At 38.4% G+C, this 15,321-nt stretch overlaps 1 protein-coding gene across 1 annotated transcript; it reads left to right on the plus strand.

Moving 5' to 3' along the window:
• Nucleotides 1–2,742: 2,742 nt before the first annotated feature.
• On the plus strand, nucleotides 2,743–14,676 carry UCHL1 (ubiquitin C-terminal hydrolase L1). The gene is made up of 9 exons (XM_001365380.5): nucleotides 2,743–2,897; nucleotides 3,020–3,031; nucleotides 3,645–3,773; nucleotides 7,337–7,487; nucleotides 8,954–9,039; nucleotides 9,117–9,164; nucleotides 9,826–9,892; nucleotides 10,299–10,357; nucleotides 14,198–14,676. The coding sequence occupies exons 1-9, from the start codon at nucleotides 2,865–2,867 to the stop codon at nucleotides 14,282–14,284; spliced, it is 672 nt and encodes a 223-aa protein (XP_001365417.1). The 5' UTR covers nucleotides 2,743–2,864; the 3' UTR covers nucleotides 14,285–14,676.
• The last annotated feature ends 645 nt before the right edge of the window (nucleotides 14,677–15,321 follow it).

Raw genomic sequence — 15,321 nt, forward strand, 5'->3', positions numbered from 1 at the left:
GTGTGGAGATGAGGTTCAAATCTTACCTCAGACACTTCCTAGCTGTATAACTCTGGAGAAGTCATTTAATCCCAACTGCCTAGCCCTTACCATTCTTCTGCCTTGGAACAATACTTATTCTGGTTACTAAGACAGGAAGTAAGGGCTTTTTAGAAGAAAAAAAGAGTCAATGAACCTCTCTCTTTACCTAGCATGCTCCTGAAAAACTACCTGGACAGTAGAGAATGAAAGTCACCATTTCCTCATTTCTTTATTTGGGGAAAAATTACAGGATTAAAGCTAGAAGAGAATTTAGATTTCATCTAGTCCAACCCATTTGTTTTATAGACGAGGAAGAAAGTAATAGAGCAATCCAATTTAGTGGTAAAATTACTTACTCAAAAGTCACAAATAACAAAAAGAGCTGAGATTTAAATCCAGGTCTTTTGACTCCTGGATATACTAGGGAGGTTAGAAATGCCCATGGATTCCAAGTCAAACAATTTGTATTAAGATCACTATGGTGTTACTACCTAGACAATAATACTGTTGTACTCATAGAATGTTTTTAATATTTTTAAAACTTTTTTGCATCTATCACTTTATTTGATAGGCCTGAGTAGTGAGAAAAGGAAAATATTGTTTGTCACTAAAATAAAAACATTTCCCCATTAATTACTGGTCTAGAGACACAATATTTAGATCTGATAAGTTACTAGGCTCTTAACAGATTTTGACTAGAATCTCTTCTATTCAGTCATCTACAGCATTAAATCTGTCAGCATTAGGAATGAACTAATAGGCTGATTCTGTTTCTTCCTTCACTTTAACATCAGTACATCTGTCATTGAGTAAACAGCAAGACATTAGATTCATGAAGAATTATAAAAAGGTACAAAAGAATTCCTGTTCTGAAAAAAATCTTATGGGCTAAAGTGAAAAGTAGACTTAGAAAACTTTTACCTTGAAGGATTTTTCTTGTGGTTAAAAGTAAAAGTACAGATATCAAAAGCTATGGACTTCCCTCCCACTTTCCATCAATGATTCTACTATTTCTCCAGAGATTCAGATTAAAAAAACTTAATCATCTTTTACTACTCTGTCACCCCCATCCCCAGTATCCAGCCATCAAATCCTATCGATTCTTCTTTCTCACTGTCTCTTGAATCTGCCCTTTTCTATTTCCACTGTGATTGCCCTAATAAAGGCTCTTAGTACCTCAGTTGGACAATTTCAATTGCATCCTCCCTTTTCCTGATGTATTTTATTTCTCCTACAACCCATCTTACACAACACTATCAAATTAATCTTCCTGAAACATCATTGTGATGATGTTACTCTCTGCTCAGAAATCTTTAAGGGCTTTCCAACTATCTGGAGGGGAAAATATTACAGACATTAGGAACACAAGTCCCTTCACAGTCTTTCCCAAACCTATCTTTCTGATCTCATTTCCCACTATTCCCCCCAGCATAAATTGCTCTATTCAAGTAAGTCTATTGCCATCTGGAATCCATCATAAATTTTCCCTTCTCTACACCTTTATCTATGACATTTTCTCTTGGTAGAATGCTCTTCATCCCAGGGGATCACAAAAGAAGTAAAGAAGCACAGGCTTTAAGGTCTTCTCCCTCCAATCATCAATACTAAGAGCTTCTTAAAATCAGGAAGACCCCAGGGTATACATTTTAGCATCTGCCTGTTCTCTTGTTCCACATGTAAAATCGGTCCATTAATATTCATCACCAAATGGCACTTGTGGGGAGCACTTTGAGATCTTTTGGTTTGGTTGTAATTTAAATGCTAAAACAGAAATGTACTTTTCATCTGTTCTTCAAAACAGAATTGAGGGATTTAAATATTATTATCAGTTTACTTAGGAAATACAGTGGAAGAGGCATCAGGTTCAACTGTGATTCAACTGTGGGAATAGATCCAAACATTATCTTTGAGATATATAAGATTATGAGAATTTATTTAGTAAATTAAGAGCACTTTAGGCTCAAACCAGGAGGCACTAGGGTGCTTTTTTTTTTTTTTAACAGAGTAATAGAGATGATTTTAAAATTGGAAGGGTAGGAAAAGAAAGTATGGAATAACAACAACAGTAATAATATTAGCTGCCAGTATTTATAGAGCACTTAGTATGTGCCAAGTGCTTTACATCAATTATCTTATTTGATGCATACATTAACTCTGAGAGGGTTGCTATTATTGTCTTTATTTTACAGTTGAGGGAACTGAGGCAAGATCAAATGACTTGCCCAAGGTCACCCAGCTGAGACGTATCTGAGGCTGGATTTAAACTTGAATGTTCCAGACTTCAGGTCCAGTGTTCCATCCATTGCAACACCCAAGTGCCCTGAACGTCGTCATTAAAAAATAATCATTATTATTAAACAAATACCTGTTGAATTTGAGTCTTTAATGGAAGCATCAGGGAATCTGATCGTTCGTTCTCATATTTGGGATGACGGATAATGGACTTATTCATGTCTTTCTCAGGGATTAAAGGAGGGAAGGCACACACTGAAAATGCCTCACCCATAACACCTAAGCACCTCTAGGGTGCTCATCAGCTTTCACATTATCTCACCATTGGAAATGGACTCCGCACGGGTTTTTTTGGGGAGGGGGGTCCGGCTGTACCACTCCGCTGCAGGTGGCGGGGATGTAGAATCTCGATCCGCCGCGGCTCGTCTATATTCCCTTAAACTGAACTGCCCTGTTCCCCCCTCTGCAAACGCCCTCAGTGAGTCCGACCAGCAGTATATATAAAGGCGCAGCCGGGCGAGTCCACTAGCTAGTTCGCTCGCTTGCTCTTTCTTGGTTAATTTTCGCCTTTGCTCACCTTGCGATCAAGACTCCGGCCGGAACGTGCAAAGATGCAGCTGAAGCCGATGGAGATTAACCCCGAGGTTAGCGGCTGGTGCACAATTTCCCGGTCTGGGGGAGGGGGACGTGCCGGGAGAGGGGCGCCCAGCTTACTGTACCATTTCTCCTTCCCTTCTTCCTTTCCTATTCTCCTTGTATGTTTCAGATGCTGAACAAAGTGAGTGGTGGCTCCCGTTATGATTCCTCCTCCTCCATCTTGGGCAGTCTCTTTCCCGGTACCCCGAATTTGCCTATTTTGCAGGATAGCCGCAATCCGCCCCACCCAGGCCGTTCTGGGGGTGGACTATGGGGGGCGCCTTTCTACTGCCATACCCCCTCCCCCCGCCGTGGATCTTGAATCTCAGGTCCATTCCTATCCCTCTTGCCCTGCTCTCCGTGACCCCAGGTGTTAACCGAGATGCCGCGGCCTAGGATAGGGGTGTGGGAAGGGTAGGGATCCTAAGTGGGTGGAGGGGTTCATTGGGGTCACTGCAGGAGGCTGGCCGACACCCCCCCAAGATGTCCAGAATATTCTAATGTACTTAGAATGCAACAGCTTGAAGCTAAACACGTGTGGGCAGCGAGCAGCTTTGTGCTGTGTCATTGCGCCCCGAGAGTGGAGCAGGGCGGGGCTCTCCTTCCAGCTTGGACTGGGGGGCAGCAGCGGCGGGTGGAGGAAGGCAGTGGTGGGTTAGATGGAAATATAGAAGAGGGAGGGGGACTCCGACTCCCCTTCAGCCCCTTAAGCAGGTGCGGTCGGTTGGGCTGGTCTCTGGTCTTGCCTCCCACAGGTGCTGACCCGCCTCGGGGTTGGGGGTGATTGGAAATTCGTGGATGTGCTGGGGTTGGAGGAGGATGTTTTGGGCACCGTGCCAGCCCCAGCCTGTGCTCTTCTTCTGCTCTTTCCCCTCACTGCCCAGGTAGGAAATCGGGGATGTGCAAGAGCCGGTTTTCCCACAATAGATGAATTTTCTTCAGAATGTTGGGGGTGGGGGGTGGCAGGTGGCGGGGATCCTAGCTAAATGAAAAAAATGGTTATTTTGTTTCGAAATTGAGGCGAGTAGAAGCTGTTCTTTCCAGGATGGGGAAAACAAAGGGTGTGCCCTGGGGGGTGGGGTAGGGGAGGTGGAGCCTGGCCTGCCTTTCCCTGTGAACATTTATTTAGCTAGCTTTTCTGAAGGGGGGATGAGGTCAAACTTAATTAGCTGCTAATAAGGAGCTCTTAGGGAGAATGTAAGAGGATACAAGACATTGTGGGCCTCAGTTTCCTTCTCTATAATACAAAAAGATTGGTTAGATCAAAACCCTCTCATACCAGTTTCTAAAATCCTATCATTCATCAACAATAAAATGTTAGGGCAATTCAGAAAAAGAACCACCAAAGGGGAACCCCACCCCCATTCTTTCCCCTCCCATCCCCTCCCCTCTTCAGCTTCATCAACACTCAAGTTTTTTCTTAATTTTTCTTAACACTCTTGGGGATGGAAAGGGAACCATCTTCTTTAATATCGATGGCCCAATGAATAAAGGGAACTCTAATTCTAAAATAACCACTGGTTGGCTCAGTAAATGGAATTTCTTTCTGTTTTTACAAAATGGAAGGTCATCAATTGGCAACATCAAGACAGGTGAATTACATGGCAGAATCTCAAACAGCTTGGAAGGGAGGTTTTTAATCTGAGGTCCATGATTATTAAAAAAAAATAATTTGGCAGTGGTATTTCACTTTGTAATTTTTCGTATTTTATGGCTATAAAAACATTTGCAAAAGGGGTCCACAGTTTCACTAGACTTTTCTAAGTTGGGCTCTCAGGACCCTTTTGTGCTTGGAATTATTTTGCTTTCTCTGAGGTGAGGTCTCAAGTATGACTTTGCCTTCTTTCCCACATAAACTTGTCATCTGGCAGTTTAGTCTGAAAGAGCACTTTTTGAATATATTATATATTTTTATAGCATAGGAAAATACTCTTCCCAAAATTTATCATGTTACAGACCACTCCTTTGAAGCCCACGTAATGGAATAAAAAGTTTGACAATAAACCCCACCACCACCACCAAATAGGATGAACTAGTTTGCAGGACAGCCCTCATTTGCCTCTTGTTGATATATAGCATCAGCTGCTATACAGGAGTGGATGAAACTTTTAAGGATGCATAAGTTTCATCAGTTTGAATACTGATTGCCTGATTGTTTTAAGGCAATCCTCAGATGAGATCCTTTTGTTGGGACCACACTAGGTCCCACACACTTTTTAGCTTGATAAAAAGTGTAAACTTGCAAAATCTTTAAAAATGCACTTATCAAACTTGCTGTACCAACTGCCTGAGAAGTGGTCAATGTGTCTAATTTTGTGCTCTAGGCAGGAATACAAAGTTACTATTCTGGGTACATCGAGAAGATAAGATAGCCTTTTGGAGCATTTTTGTGGAATGCTAAAATGAGGGGGTTTTTTGGTGCTTTTTTTTTTTTGCCAGATGCTAACATAAGCAAGAAAAGAGGTTGCCAAGTCCAAATGCAACTTTCAAGCTGGCATCTAAAAGCACAGCACTTCAGCTGGCCCATTCAATATGGTGGTCTGGCTTTTAGGTCTTGGATCAATGATACCATAATGACTCATGGCTTTTGATAAGTACTTGAGAGCAAACCTTGGAGATGCAGCAATATAGATTTTCTCTTCCAAGGCATGAACTCCTCATCTATTTCTCAAAAGCTTTTAAACAAAACCTTCCGTTCAGTAGAAAGAGAACCCTTGAAGCAAGGATCATATCTGTGATCTTAGATGAGTTACATTCTACCCGTTGGCCTTGGTTTCCTGTCCATAATGAGGTCAGATTTTTAATAAGGTTCATTTCAATTCTTAAAAAAAATTCTTGTTATGAGATACGATAGCCATTTAGTCTTGGACTTAGCTGAATCACTTATAAGTCTTGGGATGTTAGTGCACACACATCTTTGGATGTCTCCTTGGAAAGTGGATCTACCACTGCATATATAGTCCCTGAGCAATACTGTTGGCTTCAAGACTTCACAAAGCATAAAAGAAAAACAGGATGGTGCTATTGAGACTCCTTTAAATTAATTTGAATTTCCTGTGAAACAATGACAAAATATTAACTGCTGGTATACTCTTGGACTTCCAGATTACGGAGTTATTGAGAGTTTTTAAGCCTGAACCTATTCCTTAAAAAGCTTTCTTTTTAGGTGGAGTTCTAAAGCCAACTTCTCTTCTAATTGTGTGATTTAGCCAAGAGTCAGACCAGACCAACAAATGTTAACTTGGTTGCAGGAGTAGCTTGTCCTTATCTCACAAAAGCTTGATTCTGGCACATTATAAAGTGCCAGAATAAATATATAATATAAAATAAATATAATAAAAACATTAGAAGGGAGATTTATTGTAGGAAAATTCATTGTGATATGAGTTTGACCATTACTAACTTAGTGAAATACATATGTACACATGTATATTAAGCATGTATATATACATATAGACAAAATTCAGTGCATCTTTTTATCTTTTATAGATTTAAACTGCACTAAATTTTTTGGGACGAGTGATGTCTGTTTATCTGAGAGATAACCAGGACATGGTAGATAGCTGGCTCAGGTAGATTTGAGTTCAAGTGCTGCCACTGCTATATGCTAGGTGTTTGAGGCCCTAGGTAAATCACCTTCTTGATGCCTCCAGAAACCTCTCTGAGACTATAGAGAGGCACCTTCTCGCCAAGAGCTCCCTAAATCAAAGAAAACACAAATCCAGACAATAAGAAAATCTAACGTGTTGATAAGGAATTAAAAATAATATTTATTTAAAGAAGTAGATGTCCTTCACTTTAGAGTTCTACATGGAGGTGGAGTAAATCTCTTCATTCTATATTTTACTACCCCCCCACAAAATCAAAGTTTAATTCTGAATTCAAACGGTATAATGGTAAATCCAAACAAGAAATAAATTGATATTAAATCAAAGATTTTAATTGAAAAAAATATTCATGGGCTACAATCTCATATAGTATTGTCTTCTTAGAATCAGCATATTTCTATTTGCCTAAATTAGTAAATGTATAGCAAATGGAAATATCTTAAATATATTTCAAATGGAAATGCAGATGCACTTAATATTATAATTATAAAGTATTATATCTTCAGAAATGTAGCCAAATTCCTCCCTTCTAAGTTCATGATGCAGCTAATATTCCAGGCCAAAGGTGGCAGTGATGTCTAGACAAATCCTTGGGCTTCTGTGTAATGCAGAGGCTGCACTGCAGCATCTGGGTGGGGCTCTGAGGGATGCTGTCAGACCTGAGCTGGAGGAAGGGGCAATGATGGGATTATTTTGAGATAATCTATTCCCAAGGCTTTAAAACTAAGGCTTTTGAGTAAAATTCCCATTTTGAATTTCAACACTAGTTGTCATTACTGATGATTTAACTTGTAAATATTTCATGCACAAAGAACAGGTGTTGATTTTGATGTTTACAGCATGAGAACTTCAGGAAAAAACAGATTGAAGAGCTGAAGGGACAAGAAGTTAGCCCCAAGGTGTACTTCATGAAGCAGACTGTAGGCAACTCCTGTGGCACCATTGGCCTCATACACGCAGTTGCTAATAATCAAGACAAATTGAACTTTGGTAAGTGTAAGTCTCCCTCAAAATAGTTCTTCCTTAGTCTAGAGCATCCAGGTATTTTAAAAAAAGTTTGATAACAATTTCAATATAATTGCTTTTATTTGCAATCCTGTATTTTATTCATTTAAAAACAGTTTGGAAAAGGTTGGTCCATAGATTCACTAGATTCTCAGAAAGATCCATAATATTAAAAAGAGTCAAGAACTGCACATCCAAAAATCAAAAGCATATTTTATTTACATATTTTAGTTCTATCACATTGACCAGAAACCTTGTGCTAGCACTGCCAGGGTTGATTTATGAACACCTACAGCTTAATAATTACCTCTCCATGGGGCATTTGATGAGTCAATAGGTACAGGAACGATGCTTGGCATTGGAGATAGAGTTAGAAAAGCCAGCAATCCTATTTTGGATTATGTGTGCATGTTGCTGCCAGCTGCCCTACTCTTGATTATTCTCTGGTTTATTTTGTTTGTATGTTATCTTCTCCTTTAAATTATAAACTCAAGATAAGGACTATTTTTATGTCTTTCTTTTTTAACCCTAGTTCTTAATTCGTTTTGGTGGAATAAAAGTCACAGTTTGGCACCCTATGTCTTTTAGACTCAGCCCTTTATGTTTGATGTTTGCTCTAACCTTCTCTGGTTCTGCTTTTCAGCACATAGTTTTCAGGTAGTGAGTTCCTCATTGGTAGAGATGCTTAAGATGAGATCTGGGGGAGGATCAGAGATGTGTCCTAATAAAGGAATTTCTTTAGGGAGTGAGAAAAAAAGAGATCCTTTTAATTCCAAGGTCTTGGTAGTCAGTAAATGAAATTTCCAAGACATTATTCTGGAAGGGGTGATAAAAAGAATTTTAATTAAACTAGAATGCTTGAGGTAACTAGGTGGCTCAGTGGATAAAGAACCAGATCTCAAGATGGAAGGGGTCCTGGGTTCAAATTTGGCCTCCACTATTTTCTACTTGGGTGACCCTCGGCAAGTCACTTAATTCCAATTACTGAGCCTTTGCCACTCTTCTGCCTTGGAAACAATACTTAGTGATTCTAAGATAGAAGGTCAGAGGAAGGAAGGAAGGAAAAGTTGCTTTGAAGTGGCAAGCCTCATTTCTCAAGTTGCAGGGTTAATCTGTTATAATATGAAATAAGTCCTAGGTCAGGGAAGACATCTGAGCTAATTAACTGGACTTGCCATTGAATGATTTTATTATCAGTGAAGAAAATCCAGTCTGTCATCTTAACAATGGTTAAGCAATGGTCCTTGCTCCTCTCTGCAACCCCTGACCTGACAGTACTTGAGTAATTACTGTTCTCAAGCCTCTTGCAACTACATTAAGTCCATCTAAAGCCAGGTTAGCATCATGTGGCATGATTTTGCTACACCGATTAAAAAAAAAAAAGATTGTGCTTCTACGAAGACTATCCCTTTTCCTGGTCTCCTACTAAGAGCCAACATGTATCATTACAGATGATGGGTCAGTTCTGAAACAGTTCATTTCTGAAACGGCAAAGCTTTCTCCTGAAGACAGAGCAAAGTGCTTTGAAAAGAATGAGGTAGGAGACACTAAAAAATATTTGTGTGTGTGAATTTTGATTATTTGCTGGACTAATAGAACTTTTCCATTTTACAGGCTATTCAAGCAGCCCATGATGCTGTTGCCCAGGAAGGCCAATGTCGGGTAAACTCAGATCTGCAAATCAAGAATCTCTAGGCTATCCAGATTCTCCTTATGTTTCTAAACTATAATATGTAATTCATGGGAATCTGTATAAAAACATTTTTCCAAGTCTCCTAGGCAGTTTTAATATTCCTCTAAGTCCATCTAAAAGAACAAAAAACCAATCTGAAAAAAATATCCTTGGTTCATTTTTCTTTATGAGAACTTGTATCCGAAGTCTAACTGATGAGTGATAACATTTCCTTGGAAAGGAACTTAACAAGATCATCCTCTAATTTACTTAGAATATTTTGCTTAGAACTTAATCCCTCAGTATCAGTACTGATGTGATATTCAACAACATTGCCCCTTAAATAAAGTAATTACAGTTTAAAAGGAAATACACCTTTCTAAAGAGATTAGACATAGGATCACCTGAAAACATCAAGTAAAAATTTAATTCAGTCCTAGGATTTTCTTGGCAAAAGCATGCCTTTGACACTAACAGTTGGTCCTTTGCTAAAAACAAAGATACCCTTAAATATTGGTGCTACTAAAATTCCTGAAATTTGCAGTTGTTTGGACCAAAAATTCTATCTGGTGATCTAGAAAACTTATTAGTTCAAAGTTAAGACTTGTGCCTAAATTGTGAAATTCTCATATTTATCTGTTACTTCTTTAGGTAGATGATGAAGTGAACTTCCATTTCATTCTTTTCAACAATGTGGATGGTCATCTCTATGAGCTTGGTATGTCTTACACAAGAATACACTACTTTTTTAAAATTTTTATGCAGAGCTAAATGTTGACTATAGACTGACCACTGAAATGAAGCTTCAGTTGTTGTGGACCAATTCAGTCCTGTATAGTATTAGTATACTATGCTTACTATTAATGAAGATAAGGTGTTTTTGTTGTTGTTTTTTAGAGGAGTGTGTGTATGTATACACACACACACACACACACACATATATACATACACTGTGTAACTTCATTGGTATAGTCAGCTCCTGTCTACTGATGAGATGGTAACTAACGGTTTAACATTTTAGTGATGCCAGGCAACAAGACTAAGTAATTTAATTTGCCTCTGGTTATTATAAGTTACTATGTTATGCTATGTTACACAGTAACCTTCCTGGGTTTTTTCTTTAGATGGACGAATGCCATTTCCTATAAACCATGGGTCCAATTCAGATGAATCAGTCCTGAAGGTATGACCTAAGCCAAGATCAATATCCGTGTATAAAAGGTCACTTTGCAAAACTCCAAAATTAGTTCCCCCTCCTTCCCTTCATTAGAACTTTTCAGATGGAAAAGAGAATAACTTTTCTGTGGCTTAGGGACCACCTGAGGGAGGGTAATTGTCTAGAAGAGCAGTTATTTTATGTCAGATCTTATTTTAAAGTTCTATTGCATTTTTTCTGCCCGAGTCATTTCTTAATATACCTTCCCTTGTCTGAAAGAAACAGTATCACCCTAGAGACCCTGTCAGTGAGCATGGATGCAACATTCACATTGGATAGTCAGTTCCACTTCCTTCCCTTCTCTCTTAACTTTTGGAAAGTATTCTTGGTCTTCTGGCCTTGGAGACTGTAGAGTATTCATTTATAGAAGTCTTGCAGGAACTCTGCAGCTCTCCAGACAGAACCATGCCACAGTGGTGGAACTATGGCATCACTCAAATATTTATAAAGATGAGCATTTATTAAATGGCCAGCAACTTCAATGAATATATCCACAAACTAAAGGCAGTGTGAATGTGAAAACCTATGGCTGCTTCCCTGTAGGATTAATAGGATTATTTAAAGTTATAACAAGTTGTAAAAGTTTAAAACTTGTGGTATAGACTAATACGTCATAATTATGGTATGGGTCCAGTATGTTGAAATTTATACTTCTAAATCTACCACAAACTTAAGGAGTTATACTAAATTCATAGACGATCTAAGAGCATTGACTCCTCCCAGTCACTAAGACTATTTTAATATTTTTATGATATACCTAACAAATACTAAAAGAAACCAAACAGTAATTCTTAAGTAAATTCCTCAAATTAAATCTATTTACATTTTAATAACATCACCATTAATTTAAGATACTTCTAGGTGAGTCTACTTTTGATATGTTTTTGTTATGTTGATTAGTGTCCAACTCCCCATCTGGGGATTTCTTGGCAGAGATAGTGGAGTGGTTTGCTATTTTTCTCCAGCTCATTTTACAGATGAGGAAACTGAGGCAAACAGGGTCACACATCTAGTAAGTGCCCAAGGTCAGATTATAACTTGAGTCCTCCTGGTTTCTAGGGGTGTATTCTTTGAAATACACTTTATTAAATGCTTCATTTTTAGTAGGAAAAAAGCAGATTAAATATGACCTCTTTTCTAGTTTTTATCCTATTCATTCTTATCCTCACTAAAAATATTTCGTACTTTGTCAAGTCATTGTTATAATTTGAGATCAGAGTGGATATTAAGTTATAAAAAGTTATTAAAACTTCTATCATTTGTACTACACTGAATACTTATGAACTGGTATCCCAGTGCTAGAAAGACATATTCAGATTTCATTGTAATAGGCTTTTTATGAATAAATCTCTTGCCTATACGTCAGCTGAAACATTAATACAATTTATGGAGCGGAAAGGTATTTCATTTAAAGACTTAGCTGTTGAATTGTATAGGATGTCTCCTAGTTTAATAATCACTCCTTAGTAATAGTATAACAAATGCTGCCCATGTCATAATGATGACATCATAGAATAGTTTATTACAAAAATGGCTGGTCTAGGATTTGGGGGGACCCCAAATTCTCTCCTTAGTAAAATTATTCATTGTAAAGAAGAGATAGATCTGTAATTAGTAAAAAAAAAAGTTTATTTAACAAGTTAGGTACTACTTCATTTCTCAGTCTAATCCCTGAATTCACATTTTAGAACACTTGTGTTTTGGCTCATTAAGAAGCTGACCATTTAATTAAAAAGTCAGCCTTAAATGAATTTAGTCATCAAAGTAAACCAATCCAAGGTGGAATGTGGGGAATTGGTTGGAATTTAATTACAAATTATAACAAATTATAAATTAGTTATATAAAATGGAATACCCAGACTTGTGATACATCCAAGGACCAAATTAAGTTAATCTAGTCATTGATTCTTAACCACTTTGGTGTTTATGTCAGCTAGCAATATTTTATTAGTTTTAGAGCCGAAAGGGATCTTGTAAACAATTCAAGGACCTTGTTTTAGAGATGAGAAAACAGGCTCAGAAAAGTAGAATAATCGGGTTTCAATATATTGTACTTGTTCTGCTTGGCCCGCAAGTTTAGAACTAAGAAGTTTTTAGAGCAGGGGGAGAAGATGATTTTAACTTTAGAAATAACTTCCTAACAGAATTGTCCTTCAGTAGACACTTGTTTTCCTTCCACCTACTTACTGGTCATCTATAAGATACAAAATGTTATTGCTAATTAATGCTTCCTTAGAGCTATGATATCTTATTTGTGACTATGATTTCAAAGTATAGTAATAACAATATATATTTTTTAAACCCTTACCTCCCATCTTAGAATTAATACTGGGTATTAGTTCCAAGACAGATGATCAGTAAGGGCTAGGCAATGGGAGTTAAATCAACTTGCCCCTAAGGTCACACAGGTAGAAAGTGTCTAAGATGAGATCTGAATCCAAGATCTCCTATCTCTAGGTGTTGGCTCTTCATCCTTCGAGCCACTTGGCTGCCTCCAAAAATATCTTTTAATAGAATAATTTTAAATCGGTTCATTAAAGTTTTTTAATTAATATATTAATAATAATATACTGCCATCTGGTTACTTGAAAGTTATAACAACAGCAAGTGTTTCTATAAAGCTTAAAGTTTACAAAGCTCTTTACATGTTATTTCATTCAATCCTCTCTGTGAGGTGGATGCTATTGTCATCCCATTTTGCAGATGAGGAAACAGGCTGAGAAAGGATGTGATTTGTTCAAGTTCATATGGCTAGTCAGTGTTTGAGGTAGAACTCAAATTCAAGTCTTCCTGACTCCAGCCAGAATAATTGATCAGCTCACATCCAGATTGGTTAGGGAGTAAGCAGTAAGTTTTCCACAATGACACTTCAAAGAATACAGTGAAGAAACAAGAGCAATGGACTATGTCTTTAACTTAAATCTTTTCTTACTATGCTGAAATCCTGCCCATGCCTATTTCCAGGTAGAGCCCAACTACCACTTCTACCCTCCCTAAGTCCCCAAGTAAGTTTTCCTTCTGAATTACTCACGTTGCCCCATGTCTTGTATTACAAGCTTTGGCATGCTTCTCTCTCCTACTGGTTGAGGGCATTGAAACAGAGGGACCTTGTCTTGTTTATCCTGGTAGGTCCTCTACAAGGTCCAGCCCATCCGTTACCCAGGGACTTAATTGAATGAATGACAACCTGGCTAGTCTTCTGTTTCCTCATCTTTTAAGTGTCACGTTCTATTGCTCAGGTCCCTGCTAGCTTTAAATCTCAGTTTGATCTCAATTGACTAAATAAACTTATTCAAATGGAAAAAAAAACCTCCATTTGAGGTACTTGGAAAACTTGGAACTTGAGATAATTGGAGAAATCTTGATGGAGATAAACTGGGAAACTCAAGAGTATGTAGTTGTTGTCTTCTAAGCCCCCTATGAATTAGCATCTCCCCAGAAGACATCTGGAAAGACTTTGCTGCCTTATAAACAAAGCTGGAAGGTGGAATTATTCCTACTCTTCTCTTCCTGTAAAAACACTACAAAAAAAGCTTCCAAATATAAATATAGATGCCGGTGTAAATACAGGGCAGATAGGGCGTAGAGGCAGAAATCTTTTACCTTTAACAAGCAATATAAAGCTGCTTCTACTGTGTAGCCTTACCCTCTTCCTTTGAGCTTGGGCTAGAAGTCTGGATGGAAAGCAATCCAAATTTCCAATTGGTGGGAAATCTGAGATATTCGTCAATCCTGTTACTATTGTGTTTTCTCCCCCTGCTTTGATTTATCTGCTGCCGAATCTCAACTCTGAACTGTTTGTTGCAGGGGGCTGCTGAGATCTGTCGGCAGTTCACAGAACGTGAGGAAGGAGAAGTTCGTTTTTCGGCTGTGGCTCTCTGCAAGTGTGCCTAATTTCCTCACGGGAAGGATCTCACTCATTTCTTTCCTCAGCTTTAAAAGCACATTCCTAACAGTGCAAAGATGCTTCAATACTTAGGACACAGCTGTTGTATCCTTTTGGTTCTGCAGAATTGCTCCTGCCCCAACCACATCCAAGTAATGTCAGAGCTTCACTTTTAAGTTTTGAGCAAAGTTTGATAGGAACTCTTTTAAGACATGTCGTATGTCTGAGGGAACTTCCACTCCCCCCTTCCCTGGGCTCAATATTGTGATGTCTTGTGCCCTGAGGAATATCTAATGCTTTCTCTAGCTAGTTTAACGTGTGCCTGTTATCTTAAGCCCCTGGTTGTGGTTTACATTTACCTGATAGAAAAGAATAAAAGTTTTCTGCTGATTAAAAAAAATGTCTCTTCATCATTCTGTTTAAAACTAGCACAATGGATAGCAATGAGAATAAGGATCCTTATTGGATAAATGAAAAGCTGGTAGGATCCAAAACTAGGTATGTTAGAGTTTAAGTGTTCAATTGCCAATTCTGGTCAGTTTAGATAAAATCTGTGTTCTTGGGAATTCCCTTGTTGAAGTTGACCACTTTTTTTCATAAACATCTTATTCTTCCATTGGACTTGGAGCAGACTGAACTGTCAAATGAGTGGTTCCCGATTGGGATAAGAAAATCCCCCCCCCCCATTGTAGTTTAAAGTTAAGAGAGCATTCAGACCCTTTTGACACTTGTTAATTGACCCATGGGCTTGATTCTTTGTGGCCTCAGTTACTTCGTTCATAAAAAGGGACTAGACTAGATAACCTTCAAGGTTCCTCCTAAGCCCATATTCATATGTTCTAAGAAAATAGTGGAGATACATCTAAGTGGCCCTCCTCCCACCCTATTTTCATTTTCTGGTTCATTTACCTCTTGCCAATTTAATGTTCATGGGGCAGCTGGGTGCCTCTGGATTGAGAGCCAGGCCTAAAGACAGGTGGTCCTAGGTTCAAATGTGGCCTCAGACACTTCCTAGCTGTGTGACCCTGGGCAAGTCACTTAACCT

Source organism: Monodelphis domestica, chromosome 6 (genome assembly GCF_027887165.1).
Source record: "Monodelphis domestica isolate mMonDom1 chromosome 6, mMonDom1.pri, whole genome shotgun sequence".
Lineage (NCBI taxonomy): Eukaryota > Metazoa > Chordata > Mammalia > Didelphimorphia > Didelphidae > Monodelphis > Monodelphis domestica.

What these genes read in the sequence shown, in the direction of transcription:
- UCHL1 (XM_001365380.5), top strand. Translation starts at nt 2,865, where the DNA reads ATGCAGCTGAAGCCGATGGAGATTAACCCCGAG. An exon ending in TCTTTCCCCTCACTGCCCAG is followed by an intron (nt 3,774 to 7,336) that starts GTAGGAAATCGG and finishes TGATGTTTACAG; the next exon opens with CATGAGAACTTCAGGAAAAA. An exon ending in CAGATGAATCAGTCCTGAAG is followed by an intron (nt 10,358 to 14,197) that starts GTATGACCTAAG and finishes TGTTTGTTGCAG; the next exon opens with GGGGCTGCTGAGATCTGTCG.